The sequence below is a fragment of the Centroberyx gerrardi genome, chromosome 21, assembly GCF_048128805.1.
Source record: "Centroberyx gerrardi isolate f3 chromosome 21, fCenGer3.hap1.cur.20231027, whole genome shotgun sequence".
Taxonomy (NCBI): Eukaryota; Metazoa; Chordata; class Actinopteri; order Beryciformes; family Berycidae; genus Centroberyx; species Centroberyx gerrardi.
This window is the reverse complement of record NC_136017.1, coordinates 5,496,347-5,515,825: the sequence shown is the minus strand read 5'-3', so window position 1 is coordinate 5,515,825 and position 19,479 is coordinate 5,496,347. Positions and strand designations below refer to the sequence as shown.

Sequence of the window (19,479 nt, the reverse complement as noted above, 5' to 3'; positions counted from 1 at the left end):
ACCTTGTTAATGTGATTTTGCAAGTTAGACGCAACTGAGAACGTGTGTGTGTGTGTGTGTGTGTGTGATGGATCCCATTCTCTTGGGCTTCTATTATCCAGCCCTCGTGTCCCCGGTCTTGTTTGTTCTAGTTCTCCTGGTACAAGGAGGGCAGATATTGACGGAGGTGTTAGGCATTAATGGTTCCCCTCATCAGTGGAGGGCTGAACAGATGAAATATGTGGCGGAGGACACACACACACACACACACGCCGCAACACATCCACACACACGGACGCGCATGCACATTCCCATGGACGTGTACACTCGCTCTTAAAAAGTTAATTAGAGTCAATGCAGTCTTTTTGTCTTTAGTGAAAAAATCTGCCAATGGGGTGAGAGAATGTTCCAAGTAGCATTATCTTGAAATAAGAAAGATCATTCCACTAGCAAAATTTTATTTTATTTTTCCTCACTATTGCTGTTTCTTTTTACTGTCTGTTTTTAGGTTTTACTGCCTGTTTGTAAGTTTTTAAGGCTCAATACCTGATTCAATGACATTTTTCACAGTGTGGCTCTGGAACCCAATATAAGATTTCACTGACATACCTGCAGGAACTCATCAATTTCCACTTGTCCGTTTTTGTTGAGGTCCACCTCGTTAAGTATGTCATGGAGCGCGTTTTCATCAATCTGGACGTTGATGCTCTGCAGAGAAGAAGAACAAGAACAGTGATGTACAGAATATAATGACAGGTGGAGAGAAAGAAAGAAAGAAAACAGACAGAAAATAAAGAAAATAAGATGAGACAAGAGAGCAAGAAAAATGAAAGGAAGCAAGCAAGAAAGCAGGAATAAAGAAACAAAGAAAGAAAGAAAGAAAGAAGACAGAAAATACAGAAAATAAGACATGAAAAGAAAGCAAGAAAAAAGAAAGAAAACAGATAAAAAATAAAGAAAATAAGATGTGAAAAGAAAGCAAGAAAAATGAAAGGAAGCAAGCAAGAAAGAAAGAAAACAGACAGAAAATAAGACGTGAAAAGAAAGCAAGAAAAAAGCAAGAAAGAAAGAAAGAAAGACAGAAAGAAAGAAAGAGAGAAAGAAAGAAAGACTCACTTCCAGAACCTGCTGGACGTCGACGGTGGTGATGAATCCTTTGCGATCATGGTCAAACTTCTGGAAGCGCTTCTTGTACCTGTCAGGCAGACGACCAGAGGTTTACTGCCACCTCATTACATCAGACCCTACAGCAGCTATGAAACCTAAAAACCTCCTCGACAGCTGACATAACAAAAACTAGAAAAGGACAATTTAGATGGAAATGGTGCCAACTCAGAACGAGGGGTTAAAACTCATTATTTAAGTTGACTAAGAGCACATTCTTCAGCCTGAGAGAGAGAGGGAGTTAGTCGGGTTCGTTTTGACCGGGTGAGAATAACGCCATTCAAACCGAGACGACTGAAAATGTGAGTCTCTGTCCTCTTCCAAGGGAACTGCGGTGCGGTTCGTTAGGAGCGAGAACGTTAATTCAAACCAACTACAGCACATGAAGGAGATGGATCTTGACATGATAGCCAGCAGTTCCTCCTGCTTGGAAAGCCTAGCAGAGCAAAATGAAGTCTGGACTGATGCTCATATGCAGCTGTTTCTTCATGTGTTCTTAACTGGTTTTTGAACACCACAGAAGAAGAGACAGACAAGTCAGCAAAAAGGGAGTGATGCGTGCTACGTTTCTGGTTTGTTTGGAATGAACAGAAGAAGAGGAACTGGGTAGTTAGCATGAGCAGAGATAGCCACCATGGCTGATCAGACAAAAAAAAAAGAGCGCCACCTACAGAAACTCAAGGGGAAAAGCTAGCTGAGGCTGGGTGAGGATTACCTGATTACTTCCTGGTAGTCCAGGTTGATCTCGGACGTCTTGGTCAGCTGCTCAGAGCGAGACCTGTAGCCCATCTCAAGGTACAGGAACTTCTTAGCTGCTTCAAGCTCCGCCTGCATGTAACGACACCACAGACAGTGAGGAGTCAGAAATCAGTTTATTGTGGTACTGCCAGTATGAGTCAGCATTATCTCTACTACTCTCAGCTTCAATCATCATTTTCAGTCTGTTAGCACAGCAATAAAACCCAAGAGGGCGTTTTTTACTGTGATTATGGGTACAAAGGTGATGTGGCTAGGTACGTGACACACCCGGGTGGCATCGCATTAAAGAACATCCTCTTTTTCTTTTTGTGGTCATTGATAGTTGACAGTAGAGAGAGACAGTAAAGATTTGGAGAGAGAGAGAGGGAAAACAAGTGAGAATGGTCCTATAGGCCGGATTTGGACATGTTATGATCTTACAAGGATATTATGGCTTTTACACATTGATCAAAAAACAGGAGAATAAAACAACGATCGCTGACTAGCTCCCTGGCTACCACACGTGTTGGTATAGCAACCAATGAGGGAATTATCAGCACAGTTGGAACGCGTTGTTGGCCAATCAGGTTGCTTGGTTGAAACTTCTCCTTGCATGTCAACTGCAGGCTTCAGTCTGTCTTTGTCCTAATGTCAACTGTAATTACTAACCATACCTTGCTGTCATTCACGTCCGTCTATCTTTAGCATGCATCACTTGCTGACACACATACATGAATACATCCACACATGCATCAGTCGCTGCCTGACAAAGCAGCGCTATCTTGTAGCCCTGGACACACAAGCATTGCCTGAAATCAACCATAAGCCTGAAATTGTGTGTCGATGTATGCAGTTACAATTAATAGGTTCTTTTGTGCTAGAACATAAATGGAGAACGCCAACTCAGACCATATCAAATACTTCATCCTCAGATATACTGTATATATAAAAGGGCAGGGAAAAGAAAATAGGTAGTGGAAGATAAAGAATATAAGGAAGTTTGTCTGCATACTTGTATGTGTTTACATGTTTATTTGTCTTCATACTTTTATATAGGCCCTCACTCTTACATAAATTCTTCAACTACTACCACTACTACTACTACTACTACTACTACTACTACTACTACTACTACTACTACTACTACTACTACTACTACTACTACTACTTCATATAATCCAGTGCTTTGTAAACCACACTTGTTCCACTCAAATCAACTTGGTTCAGGAATCTTCTTGAATCAAGCAACATGATCAAGTGGAGTGATCTGGCTTTTTGTAAGATATTGTCCATCTTTACTCAACTGAAACGCCACTGGAAACAAGTAAATTTAACTTATAAATCACCCAATTGTCTGATTTTTCTCACTTGTTCCACAAATTTTTTTTTTTGAAGACTTAATGCAAGATTGACTAACTGTTTAGAGAGCGATTTTTGCAGTGCTTTGTTTCCATTGCTGGTAAACAAGGAAGGCTTGAATTGGGTGAGAGTTCACCGATGAACAGTTTTCATGCACAGTCACATACACACACTCTCATCCATCCATGTGCATGCGTACGGACACACACACACACACACACACACACACACACACACTCAGCTTTCCCTTGAGAGGGGATAAAGGGTGTGGACCCCTCCATTGTATACCGATCTTAGAAGAATCACTGCCAGGATTTCAAAGCCCACCAGGGATTAAAGCATTATGTAAACCAAACAGGTTTTCTGGGACAAGGAAAAATATAAGACAAACCAGTACAGTACAGTGAGTAAAACTGAGTCAATACGAATAGAATGACTGGGCCTTGTAATATTCAATTGAGTAAGTGTCAAGCAATGAAGGCAGTTATTATATAAACAGAGGATTATTTCAGTCTACTGATATTTAGCCATGCTGACAAGCCACTAAAGCTTCAAACCTCGACAATCCTACACTGCAAAAATATCCACCATTTACTGTATATCCGTAATTTAGTGTAGTATTGAATCTTAAAATATTGTTTTCCTTAAAGCAAGTAAGAAAAATCTGCCACTAGTCAGATTTTCACTCCACTAGTACCAAGATAATCTCACTTAATCCAAGTAAACTGATATCACCTTTTAGTAGCTTTTTGTTTCACTCGTTTTAAGAAAAATCAGAGTTTGCAACTAAATGACATGTTAAGAAGGGGATTTTTTTTTTTTGTGTGTGTGTGTGGTGCCAAATCGTACCGTCCTCCGCTCCTGGCTCCACTCCAGCTGTTTTCCCATGATCTCGACGATGCGTGGCAGGGCTTCGTCGGCCGCCTGCACGTTCAGGAAGCCCAGGCGCGTCCGGCGGGCGAGGACGTCGATGGCCGTGCAGGCGTACTCCTTGATGGCGTACAGGACCTGCGATGGAGAAAGAGGGCAGACACGCTCTCATACAAGGAAGACTACAGGGTGTTTGTGCCTCTTCTTCATACAGTAATAATATTGTAATGTGATACTTTATTGATCCCAGCAGAGAAATGTTCCTTCTGCTTTCCCCCAGCTACAAAACAGCCAACACTGTTTGACTTTTCAACTGTTTTCCCGAATTATGTGACAAAATCTCAAAATAAAGCTAGGATCAAGACACTGTCACTTGATTCAAGAAAATTCTGGGTGTGAGAAGTGAAGTTACACTGGAAACAAGTGCAACCATCATCCCACTAGCAGACTGTTTCACTTGTTTGGAGATAACATTTGAAGACTAGATAAATTAATACATTTTTGCAGCATATGTATGACAGATAGTACTTTACCTCGGCCTCAATGTAAGGGAACTCGGACACCAATCTCTTCCCGACTATTGGCCATCTCTTCCCAGTGACCCGGGCCATCTTGGCCACGTCGAACGCCTTTCCTCCGTACGTCGATGCCAGGTGTTGTGCCACCTGTGGATTCAGACGAAAATACAAGATATAACACCATGTACTGTCCTGAGAGGAATTCAATTTGCAAGGCCAGTGCAGAATGCAGTGTGCATCATCCCCAACAGTGGACCACATACAACTAGGGCTGAAAGATATTGACAAAAAATCTAATTGCGATTATTTGACAGACTATTGCATTTATGAATTGAACCAGTTTTTCTTGTCATACATTTTTTGGATTTTGTTAAAAAAAATATAAAGGTCAGTGTGCATTAACTGAGTTTGAGTATGATGAAAGATTTTCACCAATATTATACTTGATTCATGGACCAAAGATTACCAAAGTAGATCTAAAACACCTTGTTAAGAAATGCAGTTTGTAAGCTCCTCTCTCTTAAGCAATTAATTGCAGCCTCTGCGATTTGGAAATTACAGAAGTTCATATTGCGATTTTGATTTTTTTTCCGATTAACTGTTCAGCTCTACATGTAACCTCTTCCACATGAAGCTTGAAAAGTCAATGATTAGTTGAGTTTTAAGTAGCTGCTGGGAAGGTGCTGTAATTATTCCAGTTTATTATAAATCACAGCAAAATACTGCATAGTACTGCAACTGGACTGCAGCTTCACTACAAATATTTACAATAAGGAAATACTATTACTGTTACTGCTACAACTAAAAGCACAACTACTCTTGCAACAAAAAGCACTAAAATAAAAATATGAATAGTTGTAGTCATAGTAGTAATACTTTCAGTGCTTATTCGATAAAAGAATACTAATGTATTTGACCATGACAACAGGCTATTGTTCTTAAAACTAACATGTGGATGGTAACAAGTTGTGCACGCATTTACTTTTGGTCCTATAACAATATAAAAATGAAATGAAGGCGTTGGTAAGATGTTGGAAACAGGTTAAATAACGCTGATTGTAATGGCAGCTCCTGGTATTCAGATGATTGATTTCATTTCTTTGAAGTTAAACGATAAGCGTTCGCGCCGTTTCGTCGATGAGGTGTCATATGTTTAGAGAAAACAAAAGGGCTATTTGCTATTCAGATCGTTGGCTTGCCGATCATGTGAAAGGGCAAACGCTGTCCAAATATCAACAGTGACCTTTTAGAAATATTCTAGAGAACACCACAGCCGGCGCAGAATGGCTCTAATGAGGAGTAAGTATACTGTAGGCACTTGGTACTGGAGTGCTCTTCCATCCTGAAACATGGTGCTATTCAATTTAATGAAAACGCATGGCTAATTATTGGAAGGGTAGTGTGAAGATGACTTGTAGCGTGATGTAAATCAATGTGCCCTTACTTAATGCCATTGATGAAACTTACAGCATACAGTACATTTCAAGGTATGTCCAGTCTTTTGTGTAGTGGAAATGTCAGCATTGTTACAGTACACAGCAGCCTTAATGTCAGCTCCACTGCTGCCTAGTTAGCTGCTAGTGGTGGAGGAGGTGGATGTGTTTGTGTGCTTTTATGTGTGTGTTTGTGCATCAGTGTATGTGAGTGTGTGTGTATATCTCGTCCTGGATAGGTTAACTAGTAGAGTAGTGTCACAAACACTGCCAGAGTTAGGGGTTCGATTCCTTGTAGGCCTACCTGTGCTAAAAATGTACATAGTCTGTACTGCATGCAGATTGGAGTTTTAGTTATGCAAGCATTTCTAGGAAGCAGAGCTGCTCTGGAGGCAGAAATAATCTGAATCTGAGTTAAACCTCAGTGGGTGGAGCCAAAGAACCAGTTTTTCAGTGCGCCACTTAGCTAACTGGCAAATTTGAATGGCAAAAAAGGAACTCTGTTGAAAATATAAATAAAAAATATACATGGCAATGAGATCAGCAGCTAGCTAACTAGCTTACCTAGATAGCTTTAGGCTAGTATGGCTAGTTTGACCTTGGAAGGTCAGCTAGCTAACTAGCTAACCTAGATAACTTAGTATGGATATATTGCATTTTGTCAGTTAATAGCAGAGGCTAGGCTTCATAATAATAGATATCTCCTCTCTCCTCTCTTTTTCACTGGGCTTCAGTCTAACGTTACTTAGCCAGGAAAACTGGTTCTTTGGCTCCTCCCACTAAGGTTTAACTCAACCAATGAGACTATTCCTGCCTGCAGAGCAGCTCTGCCTCAGAGAAAATTGTTTGCATAACTAAAACTCCAATGTCCGCACTGTATTCAGATTCAGATTCATTCTTTATTGTCCTCTATAGAGGAAATTTGCTTTCACAGTCTGAACACAATCAAACACTCAAAACAAGTAACGCTCAAAACAGGGTATAAACAAACAAGAACATCACAACAACACAAGTCTGTTACAGTGTGCCCAGGCTATTTAAGGCACTGATTGCTGAGGGCACAAAACTCCTCCCAAAGCGTGTTTTTTTGCAGAGTAGTTGTCTGTATCTGCGGCCAGAGGGAAGGAGGGTGAAGCATGGGTTGAGGGGGTGGCAGGGGTCGTGTGCTATGGTCAGTGTCAATGAGGGCTGGCAGGTTGGGAGTCGGGAGGCCAATTATTTTAGAAGATATGTTAGTGATTTTCAGGAGCTTGTTTCTATTGGTGAGGGTGAGCATGATGAAATAGCAGGTGGCGCAGTACAGGAGGATGGGTTCAATAATACTTCGGTACAGAAGGAGCAGCAGGTGGGGTTTGACTGAGAGAGCCCTAAGTTTGCGGATGGCAGAGAGTCTTTGTTGGCAGCGTTTATGGATGTGTGTGATGTGGTGATCAAAGCTCAGTTTATTGTCCAGGATGATGCCGAGGTACTTAAAGCTCTTCACCATCTCCACTGGCTGGCCGTTGATGGAAGTGGGGCAATGAGGGGTGGTGAGTTTATCGCGGGTGTCAAAGATGAGCTCCTTCGTCTTGGTGACGTTGAGGAGGAGGTGACTGTCTATGCACCATTCTGTATAAAAGCATCCACCAAATGGCGTTTATTATGCACAAATCTGTCCTACCTCGTTCTCCAGGCCATAGTCCTGGACCAGGCGGATGTAGAGGGTGGGGGTCCAGTCCCTCGCCCCCTCCAGCATCAGACCCACAGTCTTATTGGGCTGCGCTGAGAGGCTGTGGGCTTTGACGGCTGCATCCAGCGTCTCTTCAGCCATGGACCGGAAGGTAGTCCACTTCCCACCTGAACACACACACACACACACACAAAATTTGGCACGTTAACATGACTAATATATAATATAGTATACCACAGCTTTGGTACAAGATAATCCTCACATGTTCACAGAGACTGAGACCCACTGACCTGCAATGGTGACCATTCCACTTTCGCTGACGTTGACGATGTGGTTCCTACAGATGGACTGAGTGTCTTTGGAGTTGGGGTCGGTCACCAGGGGCCGAATGCCGCTCCACGCTGCCAACACGTCTCCTCGACGCACTGCGGACGCCATGCAGACAACACACACACACAGTCACAGTTTGTTTTGTAAGACATAGTACGGACTAACCAAAATACTTCAATGGTAAATATAATGCTGAGTATACCCATGTCTGTTTTGCTACTCTCTATATTGATATAACCATTATTACCAGTTCATGAAAGCTTTTACGTTTGCTGTTCACAGTTTTCCAGGCTTGGAAAACCAAACTTTTCTGGTCTTTCCGTGACTGTAGGAACCTTGAAAGGGGTGAAAGGGGGTTCCTGTACCTTCGACGTCGGGGCTGAGGTAGTTGCGGACCTCCGTCAGGATGAAGTTGATGTCCTCCTCAGTGGGGATGGGGTGTGCCGTCACATTGGTGGGCGTGTCGGTCGTCCCGGCGATGGTCATCTTCTGCCAGGGCAGGAAGAAGATGACCCGCCCGTCACTGGTGGCCGGATCCAGCAGACCCATGTTGTCAGGACTGGAGGACAGAGGAGGAGGGAGAGGGGTTTTTATTAATAGTAGTACTAGTAGTAGTAGATGATGTAGCAGCAGTAGTAGTAGCCTAATTGTAGTAGTTGCATTAGTAGTAGTAGTAGTAGTAGTAGTAACAGTAGTAGTTGCAGTAGTAGTATTAGTAATTGTGGTAGTAGTAGTAATTGTAGTAAGTGCAGTAGTAGTGCTAGTAGTAGAAGTAGTAGCAGCAGTAGTAGTAGTAGTAGTAACAGTACTAGTAGCAGTAGTCACAGTAATGGTAGTAGTAGTAGTAGTAGTAGTAGCAGTAGTAGTAGTACTAGCAGCAGTAATCGTAGTAGTAGTAGCAGTAGTAGTAGTAGTAGTAGTAGTACTAGCAGCAGTAATAGTAGTAGTAGTAGCAGTAGTAGCAGTAATAGTAGTAGTAGTAGTAGTAGTAGTAGTAGTAGTAGTAGTAGTAGCAGCAGTAATAGTAGTAGTAGTAGCAGCAGTAGTAGCAGTAGTAGCAGCAGTAATAGTAGTAGTAGTAGTAGTAGTAGTAGTAGTAGTAGTCGCAGCAGTAATAGTAGTAGTAGTAATAGTAGTAGTAGTAGTAGCAGCAGTAATAGTAGTAGTAGTAGTAGTAGTAGTAGTAGTAGTAGTAGTAGTAGTAGCAGCAGTAATAGTAGTAGTAGTAGCAGTAATAGGAGTAGTAGTAGTAGTAGTAGTAGCAGTAATAGTAGTAGTAGTAGTAGTAATAGTAGTAGTAGTAGTAGTAGTAGTAGTAGTAGCAGCAGCAGTAATAGTAGTAGTAGTAGCAGTAATAGTAGTAGTAGTAGTAGTAGTAGTAGCAGTAATAGTAGTAGTAGTAGTAGTAGTAGTAGCAGTAGTAGTAGTAGTAGTAGCAGCAGTAATAGTAGTAGTAGTAGTAGTAGTAGTAGTAGTAGTAGCAGCAGTAGTAGTAGTAGTAGTAGTAGTAGTAGCAGCAGCAGTAGTAGTAGTAGTAGTAGTAGTAGTAGTAGCAGCAGTAATAGTAGTAGTAGTAGTAGTAGTATCGTTATTATTGTCTCAAGTGTGTTGCTGCTGTGGCAAGTGAATTTTCCCCTGGAATAAATAATCAATCTGTACTTTATCTAATCTATCTAATTTATCTAAGAGGAGGAGGAGGTGAATTGTAGCGAGGAAGAGGAAGGGTGTGGAGGAAACGATGGGAAGCAGCAGAAAGCATACGAGGAAGAGAAGGAGTAGGTGAAGTAGTAATCGGAGTAAAACAAAGAAGAAGAAGCAGGAGAGGTGTGGGGAGGGGAGGGAGTAAGGAAGAGGCGAGGAAAGCGACAAACAGATGAATGTGAGGAGTTAGAGAGGAGGAGGAGGAGGAGGAGGAGGAGAAGAGGAAGAGAAAAGATAGACAAATGAAAAACGCAGATAGGGGGAAGACGAGGAGGGGAGGGGGGGCAGATAGGGGCAGGAGGAAGACGAGAGAAAGGGAGGAAGAGAATTAGGTGGTTGGCATTTCTGGCGCTGTTCAAAGGGCTCGCGCTCCCTCGGGTTTCGCTCAATAAGCTTCGCTGAACTTTAAAACCCCCGACTTCAACAAAACCACCCTATTGCTCCGCTGTACCTTAACCAGAGTAGATTGTCCTATACATGTAAGGATAGGTCAGGGAATAGTTTAGCCAGCTTTGTGTACGTATTTGTACATAGAAATGAGAAAACACAGAGAAAAGGAGGAAAGAAGAAAGAAATAAAAATGTACAAATGTACGCTGCTGAGATTTGCATCAGCTCTTTTCTATCCATAGTCTCCAAAACAGGTAGGAAAGCAGAGAAAAAAAGGCTTGAATGACTGAGATTTGAATGTGTATTACAATGTATAGATCATAGCCATATTGTCTTTTATATGGGGCTATGGACCTACATTCGCACTAATGTATTTTTTATTGTGTCTGGTTTTGCTGTGTCTGTTTTTAGCCTATAGTCTACATTTTTGTCACATGGTTCTTTGTATTATGTGAATGTTTGCCTGTAGCATGAGATGCAAAACAGATTTCTTTGCAAAAGGATAATTAAGTACTACCTCTGAGCTTATGGCAGAAGGAGCAACAGAATGAAAAAAAAGAAAAAAAGGAGATGAATGAATACATAAGAAAAATAATACAAAAGAAAATGGTGGAAAAAAAGCTTTGACCTGCACTAGGCAAGATTTGTATATAAAAATGCACCTGTCTTATCAGCCTAAATCACAAAGTAGGGCTGCAACAGAGAAGAAGAAGAAGAAGAAGAAGAAGAAGAAGAAGAAGAAGAAGAAGAAGAAGAAGAAGACTGTGCCATGATCTGTGTGCAGTTTACTGAAATCACACTACAGGATTTCTGGGTATTGAAGATCAAACAGTAACCTCTCGCTGCCATTTGGAGCTGATTTGTGAGAATATGAATCTCAATTAAATCAATGGTAGTTTTAAAAGGACGAAGATCTAAATTATTAGCTTTGGGCTGTGTGATGTACGAGGATGTTATGTGCCGCACCTGTAGTAACCAGGGATGACAATGTGAACGCCGGCGCTGGGTTGGCAGATATTCTCAGTTTTCTGGTTGTCCATCTTCCTCAGCGAGTCTGTGAACGGTCCGGTGGCGTTGATCACACACTTCGCCCTCACGTCGAATTCCTGTCCTGTGAGGAGTAAAAAAAGAAACGGTCAAATGCCAGTGGCATTAAGGAGAACGGGCACTCCACTGCCAGTATGGAGGGTGAAATTGAAATATCTCAGCTTTCAAAATGTCCCTCTATGACTTCTCCTAGACCCAATTTCTGTACAGGCCTCACTTTGAGAACCTCTGCATTAGGCCACCCTGTCACCCAGAGGCCTCACCTGTGATGACGTCCCTGCAGTGGGCGCCGCACACCGTCTCCTTGCCGGTCTGCGGGTCGATCTTCTTCAGCAGGTTAACCACCTCGGTGTAGTTGGCGATGGCGGCACCGTGGCGGGCGGAGGTGAGGGCGATGGCCAGGTTCATACGGGCGTCGTTGTGCTGCCCTGAAAGACAAGAGAAGAAGAAGAAGAAGAGAGTGAGAAAATGGAGGAAGGAGAGCAACAGCAAGAGGACGGGGTCAGAGGAGGAAGAAGAGGACAGAGGGAGAAAGGGAAGGAGGGAGCTATGTTTGCTACATTTTATACATTTACATTTTAGACATTCAGCTCGCTTTCTTATCCAGAACGACTTACAACGTGTACAAAAGCAAAATAAGTTTCAGTTCCTAGATCACCAACAGTACAAGGAACCGATAGTAAAGGCAAAAGCAACACAGCGAGCATTTGACAGACGGCAACGTGCAGGAGGTTCAACATCAACTGAAACAAGCACAAAGTAAAAAAAAACAAACACATTAAAGCAGCTTTGAAAACTGTTTTGAACTGATATCAGAAAGATACCTAGGTCCTGAAGCCACAAAGCACTGCATTGATCTTCTCAACTTTCATTTTGGGACAATATTTACATGGTTTTTCAACGTTGGTGCAGGCCATCGACCCTAACCCTAACATCTATTCAACATCAAAATGCTTACTGGGAAGGTTCAAAGCCACAGCGCCCTTAACAATAATATGTAACAAATATTCCAGTGTGTCTTCTAATTGTATCTCTCTCCTTCACTGTCTTTTCTTTCTTTTCCTAGCACTTGTTCTAACATGATCGTTCTATGGTCACAGGAACATTGTAACAGCACTAAGGCAACTTTGACTGCTTGTAGGTTTTAGTGATACAGGAATTAAAGCTTATTGTACTGATGAACTCAGTGTAAGTCACTCTGGATAAGAGTGTTGCCTGAAAGTGACAAAAGTGGAAATCCTCAAGTTCCTTGTTTTTTTTCGGGGGGGGGGGGGGTTTCCACTGTGATGACATCTTTGGTGCCAAGCGCTCATTGCTGTGGTGTTTCTGCATTTCACTTCCTAGAAATCACTTGTCAATCAAACAGCGGCCGGTACTATGACGACTTCTTCCTTAGGTTTTCTGTTGATGCAGTTTGAGTTTCTCTTTTTTTTAATCAGTTCAGCCATGGTGGCTATTGCTGCTCATGCTAACTACCCAGTTCTTCTTCTTCTGTTTATTCCAGACAAACCGCTGTAACCGCTGCCGGAAACATAAAACGCATCACTTCGTGTGTGGCAAAGGATGTTTAGGATTTTCTATGAACTGGATAAAGGTTGAATCACTATTGTGTTATAGCAACTGGCGATAGAGAGAAGCAAAACGGACATTAATTTATATAAAAATGGCACGGAATATTACCTTAAATGTAAATGTAAACAAATTGATCACAAGAGAGCTTAGGGAACTGACATGAAGGTGGTGCTTTAAAACAGGAAGATGAACTGAGAACACAGAAGCTGTCTGGACAGGTGAGAGCTGTTTGACGCTCCCTGCCCTTTACATCACATCATATTGAAGATTGATGATTTTCCCTCATGGAAAAAAAAACAAACAATACACAGGAAGGTTGTGATATCCCCCAGTTATTCCTCATCCAGAATATTCCGACATACAAACAAACACCAATCCCTACCCGCCCCTACCCAGAATGCTCTGTTTTGGCTGTCTGTGTTTGTGGGTTTACTGCTCCTGTGCATAATAATTGCTCCTGGTAGCGGTGGCAGCAAGCTGGGGGAGAGACATGGCTGTTGTACCTACAGCAGCATAGACACAGTCCCATTTTCCAGAGCATTCCAGCCGTATAAACAAATACCACACTCCCACCCACCCAATTCAAAATGAGAGGGTTCCTGCTCCTTTATGCAGGATAAAAGAGTTGCTGTGGCTGTTGTTGTTTTTGTTGTTGTTGTTGGTGGTTTTGGTAGTAAGCTAGACAGAGAGAGGCACGGCTGTAGCAGGCAGCCGGCCCGACCGACGACGACGCTCCTCTGCGCCCCACACCGCCGGGAGAGAAGGTCAGATTTCCAAATGTCACGGCCGTGATTGTTCCAGACGGCATAATTGGAGAAAAGACGCCCCACCCCTCCGCCACCCCGGCCCCGGCCCCCTCAGAGCAGATGATGGGGGGGGGTGGGTGGGGGGAGGGTTGGAAATCAAACATAGACTACTTTGCACCAAGAAAATGCTCTCCCCTTTCCCCAGCTGCAGTAAATCCAGTTATTTACATTCCAGGTACATTCAGCTTCATGTTTGGAGATTTTGATCCCAAAAGGCTACAGTATGTATCCAAAAATGGTAAAAAAAAAAAAAAAATGCTACCTGATGTTCATGGCGCAATGTTTATAAAGCATACACAACTGCAAATGTTACTGTTTTGGCTCATGATATATAATCGCTGCAAAAACTTACAGTAGTGAATTTTAATTTCAATTTCATGAAACCAACTCTTACCAACTATTTGGTAAGAGAACACATTTTCTCACATGGTGGGTGACTAATTTTGGAAATAAATGTTTCAAGTTGTTTACATGTCAGAATATACTGTAATTACAACAGCAAACACACACATTTCCCCACAACTCCTCCTTAAAAGAGAAAATCTTTAAACTCTGGTGTCTACAAACGGTGAGGAGCACCAAGAATTTAAATGAATATTGAATGAATGACTTCTGTTCCAAAATGCCATATATCCATTTTGGACAGAAAAATAACCTTCCTGACGTTCATAATTCAATATTTATAAAAAAAATATAGAGGATCTGCTCTATAGAAGTGACATAATTGTCACCCCAGGACTTAATTTACCTGCTACCCTTTAAAAAGTACCATAGTTGGTTTTATTTTGGTGCTACTAATCATGTTGCAAGAAAATGTCTAATATTCTTTTTTCAGATGGTGGATATCTCATTTTCTGTGACTCTTGAATACCAGAAATGAAAGACATTAGCTTCTCGTCGTTGGACAAGACGATGAGATACTCAGTGAAGCCTGGCAGACAGATCGCCCGCGGACACGAAGTTGTTATTTTCAGTGGTGGAAAGGAAACGATGCCCGGGGCGAGATGCTCCTCACACTCAGTTGGACGCTTAGCATATGGTTGGTTCTCCTCAGCGCTCATCCAGGGAACACACAACCTTTTACCCCACGGGGCAGAGGGCGTCCCACCGGCCTGTCAACACATTTTGTTAGGGACCAGTGGAGATGTGAAGGCCAGGGGCTAGATTATGTCTGAGCCCTTTTATAAAAATATGTGTAATCTTCATTGTTCTGTTTGGCTTAATTGTACAATATTTAGACAAACTACAGTGTATTTTTTATACGTGAAAACTGCCTCCACCTCATGATGCAATAATATTTCGCAGGCTCTATATTAGAATTTATTCAGAATCAGGACTTCCCTCACAAATTTCTTGGGTTTCAAAGCGTAGTTGTTAAAGTAGTAATCCGTTGTTAAAGATTCTCATTTCTTTTTATTTTGGCAACATATTTGCACTGCATTTCCCAGAGACCAACTGCCAATCAAAGAGTGTGGGCGGTTCAATTCAAGTGAGAAAAAACAAAACTAGAGTTACAGAGGCTTCCTGTAATGTTTAAAATGAGCGATTTCCATCAATGGCTAACAGCAGCAAAGTGAGCAGATTCTATTCATTGTCAGTGGAGAAGAGTGGAAAGGGGCAACGAGGGGAATGGCAAGAGCAATGAAAACTACTTAACTGCCTTGTACTTGTTTATAGAAAATAGATGAGTAATGAAACCATAAATGAAGTGTACATTTTAAACTGCTTTTCATGCATGGTGGTTTCTACATGGAGATATCTTCTCTGCCCATCTGCATTTGAAACTCGCCTTCGCTGCTAACTTTAGGCAAGTAGCAGCTAAACCTCTATTGGTGTAATTTTAAGCGTTATGGAGCAGTGACTCACCATCGTAGTAGACGATGGCTCCCACCAGCTTGTCTTTCTTCAGCATGGGGAAAAGCTCCAGGGCCTTGGTCTTGCTGAGGACGTAGCTGCTCTTCAGGCACTGAGTCCCAGCCACCAAGTCGTACATCTTGATACCGGCCCAGTAGTAAGGCAGCTGCCACCATCTTGGAAAGAGAAACACGTTGACTAAGGTTACATGGAGACCACAAACTGGATTATCTATCTAAACCCCCTCAAAGTAGTGTGAATATTGGTGTGGGTTGACATGTTTACACGCAGAGTCTATGTGGGTGGCTGTTTACATGTCTACTGCATGTAATTATCTGAGTGTACACTGCTTTCTGTCAAGTGGATTTGTCTCCCTCTTCTTTAAGCTAACTGATAATGTAGAATAGTGGTTATCAACGTGGGGTCCGGGTACCACCAGGGGTCCTTGAAGGGGTTCCAGGGGGTCCCCAGCAAATTGATGAATGGTTAAACTTCAGCATTATTTCATTTACAAGAAGTTAACACAATTATAGAATGTAGAAGAATGACTGTTTTGATCATAGTGTCACTGTTATCTCTCTACCTACAATACATAGTCAACACATACAAAAACCCAAAGCAAATACAACAACGGAGACGTGTTGTAAAAGAAGAAACGCGCTACAGAATGCCAAAGCAAATACATTAACAGGAAACCAGCTGTAAATTCAAAAACAATGCAAATTCAAAAATCCTTTCAGTCCTCTGGAGAGAATATTCACCGGACACTTTCAGAATTTTGACCCAGCCAACAACATTTTTAGGATGGAATAGTTCCTCCAAACATTTTGTTACCTGCCAAAGTGGCTGGTAATGTAAACAAACCTACCAGCCACAGGAAAAAATGTATAAGCATTTGTTTGCTGGTGTTAATTTTGCATCCTGGAGTCAAAATGATGAAACATCTTCCTTATCTTATGTCTTCTTCACTTGACCGATGGAAAGCTTCACCCTCAACAGACAAAATCTTTATCCGCTGCTTGTTTCTGCTTGTGTTTTATGATGTTTGTAATCTCTCTCTAGGCTTATTTTTGGCATTGTTGTGTGTTTTGCGCAGGATATTTGGCTCGCTAGCTGTATGAGTCAGACACTTACTTGTAAACAGGAAGCATGATGGGTAGTGGGGCAGATAGATGAGGAGCAACCTCCAGCAGGTTGGCTCGCTCATGGAGGGCTTCTTTCACCATCATGTACTGTTTCAGTAAGGATGAGAGGAAGAATAAGAAGATGAAGAAGAAGCAGACGAACAAGATGAAGAAGACAAAGAAGATGAAAACGAAGAAGAGGAAGAAGTTTTGTAACATACATATGGAACAATGATTGGAGAACACTGCAAAGTTTCTTCAATATTATATTTTTCAATTTCTAGCTGTATAATATTAGTGTTTCACAAAAAAAAACCATTGCTGAGGATGACAAGCTTAATGAAAATACAAAAACACTCCCCAAATCCCTCACCTTTTATCCACTGACATCGATGGACCATTTACATTTTAGGCATTTAGAAAACGCTCTTATCCAAAGTGGCAAAATCAAGGCACCAGCACCCTGGATGGCACAGAGAGGAAAGACAATCCACCTACCTGTTCGTAATCCAACTTCATGATGGCCTTTTGCAGGTAGCGGACTCCACCGTGGATTAGCTTGGTACTCCGGCTGCTCGTGCCCGAAGAGAAATCGTTTCTCTCCACCAGGGCAGTTTTGAGGTCTAGGACAGATGAGAGAAGATAAATCAGTATACAGTCTGCTATGATTAATAGGCCTACAATTAGTTATCAGATGCACAACCTTTAATTTAATACTGAAAGGAAAGAAATGGCTGCCATACTATAAGATGGGCTGAAGTCCTATCAAAGGCTGGTTGGTATCATCTATTACACAAAGACCATATTCCAGTGTATTAACTTGTGCATTAACCTATGGAAGAGTACTGTGAGTACACATTAATTCTGTATAAAGTTCCTTAATACATAATGTACTTATAACAGATTACAGTGTTAGTTGCACAAACATTTCTTTTGAGGCTCTGCAGGCAGAAATAATCACATTGGTTGAGTTAAACATCAGTGGGCGGAGCCAAGGAACCAGCTTTTCAGAGCGCAAGTTAGCTAACTGGCAAACTTGAATTGCAAAAGAGTTCCTCCTTTGCAATTCGTAATCCAACTGCAAAGGAGGAACTCCTTTGCAATTCAAATTGAAATATTAAAAAGCTGTAAATGCTGATTACTGTTTCTCATTCATTCATGACCATGACATTCATGATGTTGGAAGGTCAGCAGCTAGCTAACTAAGCTTACCTAGCTACAGGCTACTATGGCTAGTTTGAACTTGTAGGTCAGCTAGGCTAACTAGCTAACCTAGGTAACTTAGTATGGATAGACTGCATTTTGTCAGTTAGTAGCAGAGCGTTAGGCTTCATAATATTAGCTTCCTCCTCTCTTACCTCTTGTCTTTTTAACTGGGCTTCAGTCTGACATTACAGAAAAACTGTTTCCTTGGCTCCGCCCACTGATGTTTAACTCAACCAATCAGATTGTTTCTGCCTCCAGTGCAGCTCTGCCTCTGACAAATATTTGTAGAACTTAAACTCTAATCTTTGTACATACAAAGGTGAAACAGGACAATGTAAGTATAACCACATTCACTTTGTACTTACATTGTGCTGTTACACCATTTTAAGTTCCTTATACATTAATAGATTTTCATGAAATCCTAGCATTATTGTGCGCTTACAGTACTTTTACATGGTAACACATTGTAGATTGTTACCGGCTGGTCTCACGCCAGCCTACGACTCGGTTCCCTCCATGAATCATGACTCAACCTGATCATTTATAGACCTCGTGACGTCCAGCGTGTGGGAAGTATGTGAAAGCAGCTACGGCCCGGTGACGGTGAGCTTACTACGTGTGACAGCGTCTAAGGCACATCCTGCGCCCGTGGCTCCTCCTCCAACAATGAGAACGTCAAACTCTTCAGTGTTTTTCAGGGTCGCTAGCTGGGCCTGCCGGGTGGGGAGTTCATCTGCAAAGGGAACCTTCAGCTCTGCTTCGGCTGCCACGTGCGCTAACCGGGCCTGGATATGAAAACACACACACACACACACACACACACACGGACATACATATGCACGCACGCACACACACCAACACAATTAGCACACCGACATCCAGATTAACTTAAGGCAGGTTCATATAAAGTCCTTGATTTGCTCCAATTGATTTCACAATGTGTTTATATCAACCATATCTATGTTAAATTCTATGTTAAATTCTAGGTTAAACTCTACAAATGTTATAAAGTGCAGCAACACTTACCTTGAAGTGCATTTTGAAGCATTATAAGCACATTGTAAACACATCACCAGAGTATTATAAGTGCTTTTCTTGCATTATAATCACGGCAGGAAATTACATGCGCTGTAATGCATAATGACTTGCATGCATTTTAATACATTATGAATTTGGAATGAGATGATTATTAGCCATACAGTTGTCCAAGAAAGTAATCAACCTCAGGAGTTTGCTTGCTTGTTTATAAAATAGAATATATTATATTCTAATTAATGTAATACAATGTACATATCATTGCATAATACCCGGAAGTGCGTTTATTACTGTGATTGTGGATATGACGGTGATGTCAGCGCTGTGCCTCATACACAGTGGCATCACTCTCCAATAATCAATAATCACATAGAAGAACATACATATGTCTTTTATATACTTATTTTTATACAATTTCCCTAAGTAGTATGTATGAATATGAATGAAAAAACAGCAGAAAGCAAGAACGACTGTTTCCTGGTTACAAGAAGTCGCATGGCAACCAAATATAAGAATTATCAGCACAGTTGGAATGTATTTTTGACCAATCAGACTGCTTTGCTGAAACTACCCTTTGTAGAAAGGATGGTTAGAATGTGCTTATATGATGCCTTATAATGCCTTAAGTGAAGTGTCACTAAAAACATCCATAACACGTTAGATATTGATGAGTGACAAAGTGAGG

General features: G+C 41.7%; 2 protein-coding genes across 3 annotated transcripts in view; one reads left to right on the top strand and one right to left on the bottom strand.

Moving 5' to 3' along the window:
• The window catches only part of eed (embryonic ectoderm development), a 296,858-nt gene that overhangs the window by 153,348 nt on the left and 124,031 nt on the right, over positions 1 to 19,479 (top strand). The gene's annotated exons all lie outside the window — the stretch shown is intronic.
• gpd2 (glycerol-3-phosphate dehydrogenase 2 (mitochondrial)) overlaps positions 1 to 19,479 on the bottom strand; it is a 33,090-nt gene that overhangs the window by 6,671 nt on the left and 6,940 nt on the right. For both annotated transcript variants that reach the window (XM_071902980.2, XM_071902981.2), the window contains 14 exons: positions 18,373 to 18,544; positions 17,052 to 17,176; positions 16,564 to 16,661; positions 15,442 to 15,605; positions 11,461 to 11,625; positions 11,117 to 11,261; positions 8,426 to 8,619; positions 8,021 to 8,155; positions 7,722 to 7,897; positions 4,644 to 4,775; positions 4,090 to 4,248; positions 1,859 to 1,971; positions 1,096 to 1,174; positions 589 to 687 (listed from right to left, as the gene is read on the bottom strand). In XM_071902980.2, coding sequence (XP_071759081.1) covers positions 589 to 687; positions 1,096 to 1,174; positions 1,859 to 1,971; positions 4,090 to 4,248; positions 4,644 to 4,775; positions 7,722 to 7,897; positions 8,021 to 8,155; positions 8,426 to 8,619; positions 11,117 to 11,261; positions 11,461 to 11,625; positions 15,442 to 15,605; positions 16,564 to 16,661; positions 17,052 to 17,176; positions 18,373 to 18,544 — 1,956 coding nt within the window. The remainder of the gene's footprint in view (positions 1 to 588; positions 688 to 1,095; positions 1,175 to 1,858; positions 1,972 to 4,089; positions 4,249 to 4,643; positions 4,776 to 7,721; positions 7,898 to 8,020; positions 8,156 to 8,425; positions 8,620 to 11,116; positions 11,262 to 11,460; positions 11,626 to 15,441; positions 15,606 to 16,563; positions 16,662 to 17,051; positions 17,177 to 18,372; positions 18,545 to 19,479) is intronic.